The following is a 1,859-nucleotide window of genomic DNA, read 5'->3' as shown; positions in this document are numbered from 1 at the left end:
CAAGCACGCATAGAGTGCAGAGAGCAGGACCAGTTGGCAACCGATCACAGCGGGATTCCAAGGAAAGATAGGACCGTTTACACCTAGGATACAAGCTGACAAAAGCCCACAGGAGGAAAAACCCTTCAAAATTGAAAAATATAATGGCACCCGAGACCCATACCACCACTTGGAAGTCTTCTGATCCCTCCTGCATGGAACCCGATACACGGACGCAATGGCATGCTACTCGTTCGAAGAAACCCTGACAGAAGAGGCCTTGCGCTGGTTCCTCAACTTCCCCTCAAATTCCATCGATAGCTTCCAGGAGCTCGGGGACAAATTCCTCCGCCTGTTCATTTTTTGTGGCAGTGGTTATTGCACGACGCCTGACCTGTTTAGGCTCAAGCAACGGCCAAATGAGCAATTGCGAGACTTTGTTCGCCGATGGTAAAAGCAAGCTACACAATACCGCTCACTCGACCCAGCCCTCACGACGTTCGCATTCAAGCAGGCCCTCCAGTCGGGATACTTCTTGTTGCAAATCAACACCAATTTCCCCGCGACATATGACGACCTACTCGACACCGCCACCGCTTTCGCGCAGGCAGAGTACGATACCTTTGGTCGCGATATCAGTACCAATGCACACCCAGTCAATGTACCCTAGCTCAACAACCCCATCGGGACCACCGACAACAGGAACAAGGAAACCAACAGAGACAAGCCTGTTCAACACAGTAACAGGAACCCACGAGAGCGCCCAAGTTACAACAATAAAAGGGACAAACAGTACGGGAAGAGCCCTGAGAAGCCAAAATACAATTCATCGGGCAGTCGGTATCGCGATGCTCCATATGGTGGTACCCGATACAGGAAAAACCCAAAATACAATGCACCCCGATACGAGATCTACACCACACTCACCGCCTCATACGAAGAAATTTGGAATAACCACAAAGACATCATCCCACGCCCGCCGCGGTGTAAACTTGGTCAGGACAAAACACAAGACAATGGCAAGTACTGTACTTACCATGAAGAGGCCGGCCACCCCACCAACATATGCTGGGCACTGAAAAACGCTATCGAGCACCTCATTCAAAGTGGCAAGCTCTCACAGTATCGTACTCCCGCAACGGGAGCCAATGCCATTGAAGTCTACCGACAAATATTGACTACACATGGAGGTGCCCCAAGGGGACCCGAGACTCTTCACCTACCAAAGCGACAGTGTCCTCGGGGACAAGAGGTGTTGGGACTAAGTCATGGCTACCACACCCCACAGGTGGAGTGGGACTCGATTGCTTTTAACCGCAATGAAGACATGATACGGAAACATCATAACGACCCTTTCCTGATCACTATGGTCATCGACCAGTATCGATGCCACCGGGTCCTGGTCGATAGTGGCGCGGCGATCAGTGTTATGTTTAGCAGTTGTTACGAAGGCCTGAACCTGGATAAGAAGAAACTCACCCAAGATCACGAGCCCCTAATCAGCTTTGCAGGAGAAATCACACAGCCCTTGAGATCCGACACCTTGGGAATAACACTTGGTGGAGGCAACACTATCGCTTTCATGACAACACACTTTATCGTTGTCGATTGTCCTTCTTCCTACAACGTCATCTTAGGGCGAGACGCCATTTGGGGACTCTAATGCTTTGTCGCAAGACACATGTTAATGATGAAGATACCTACCTCGGGGGGCATCCTCACCATTAGAGGCGATCAGGAGCTAGCAAGACAGTGCAACTCTTTGACTGTCGCGAGGGGACATGGCAGACAGAGGTACTCCTAACCACGGACTTGCCCTCTCCGTCCGACAAGCCTGACGACCCAAGGGAAGACCCCGAAACTCTAGATGCTTATAATAC

At 50.8% G+C, this 1,859-nt stretch overlaps 1 protein-coding gene across 1 annotated transcript; it reads left to right on the top strand.

Moving 5' to 3' along the window:
• The first annotated feature begins 217 nt into the window (after window positions 1-217).
• On the top strand, window positions 218-1,642 carry LOC112203317. Its single transcript, XM_024344304.1, has 2 exons — window positions 218-429; window positions 682-1,642. Exons 1-2 carry the CDS (start codon window positions 218-220, stop codon window positions 1,640-1,642), a joined length of 1,173 nt encoding a protein of 390 aa, XP_024200072.1.
• Window positions 1,643-1,859: the final 217 nt, after the last annotated feature.

The sequence above is a fragment of the Rosa chinensis genome, chromosome 5 (genome assembly GCF_002994745.2).
Source record: "Rosa chinensis cultivar Old Blush chromosome 5, RchiOBHm-V2, whole genome shotgun sequence".
NCBI lineage: Eukaryota > Viridiplantae > Streptophyta > Magnoliopsida > Rosales > Rosaceae > Rosa > Rosa chinensis.
The sequence above is the reverse complement of the archived record's forward strand: the minus strand, read 5'-3'. Positions and strand labels throughout refer to the sequence as shown.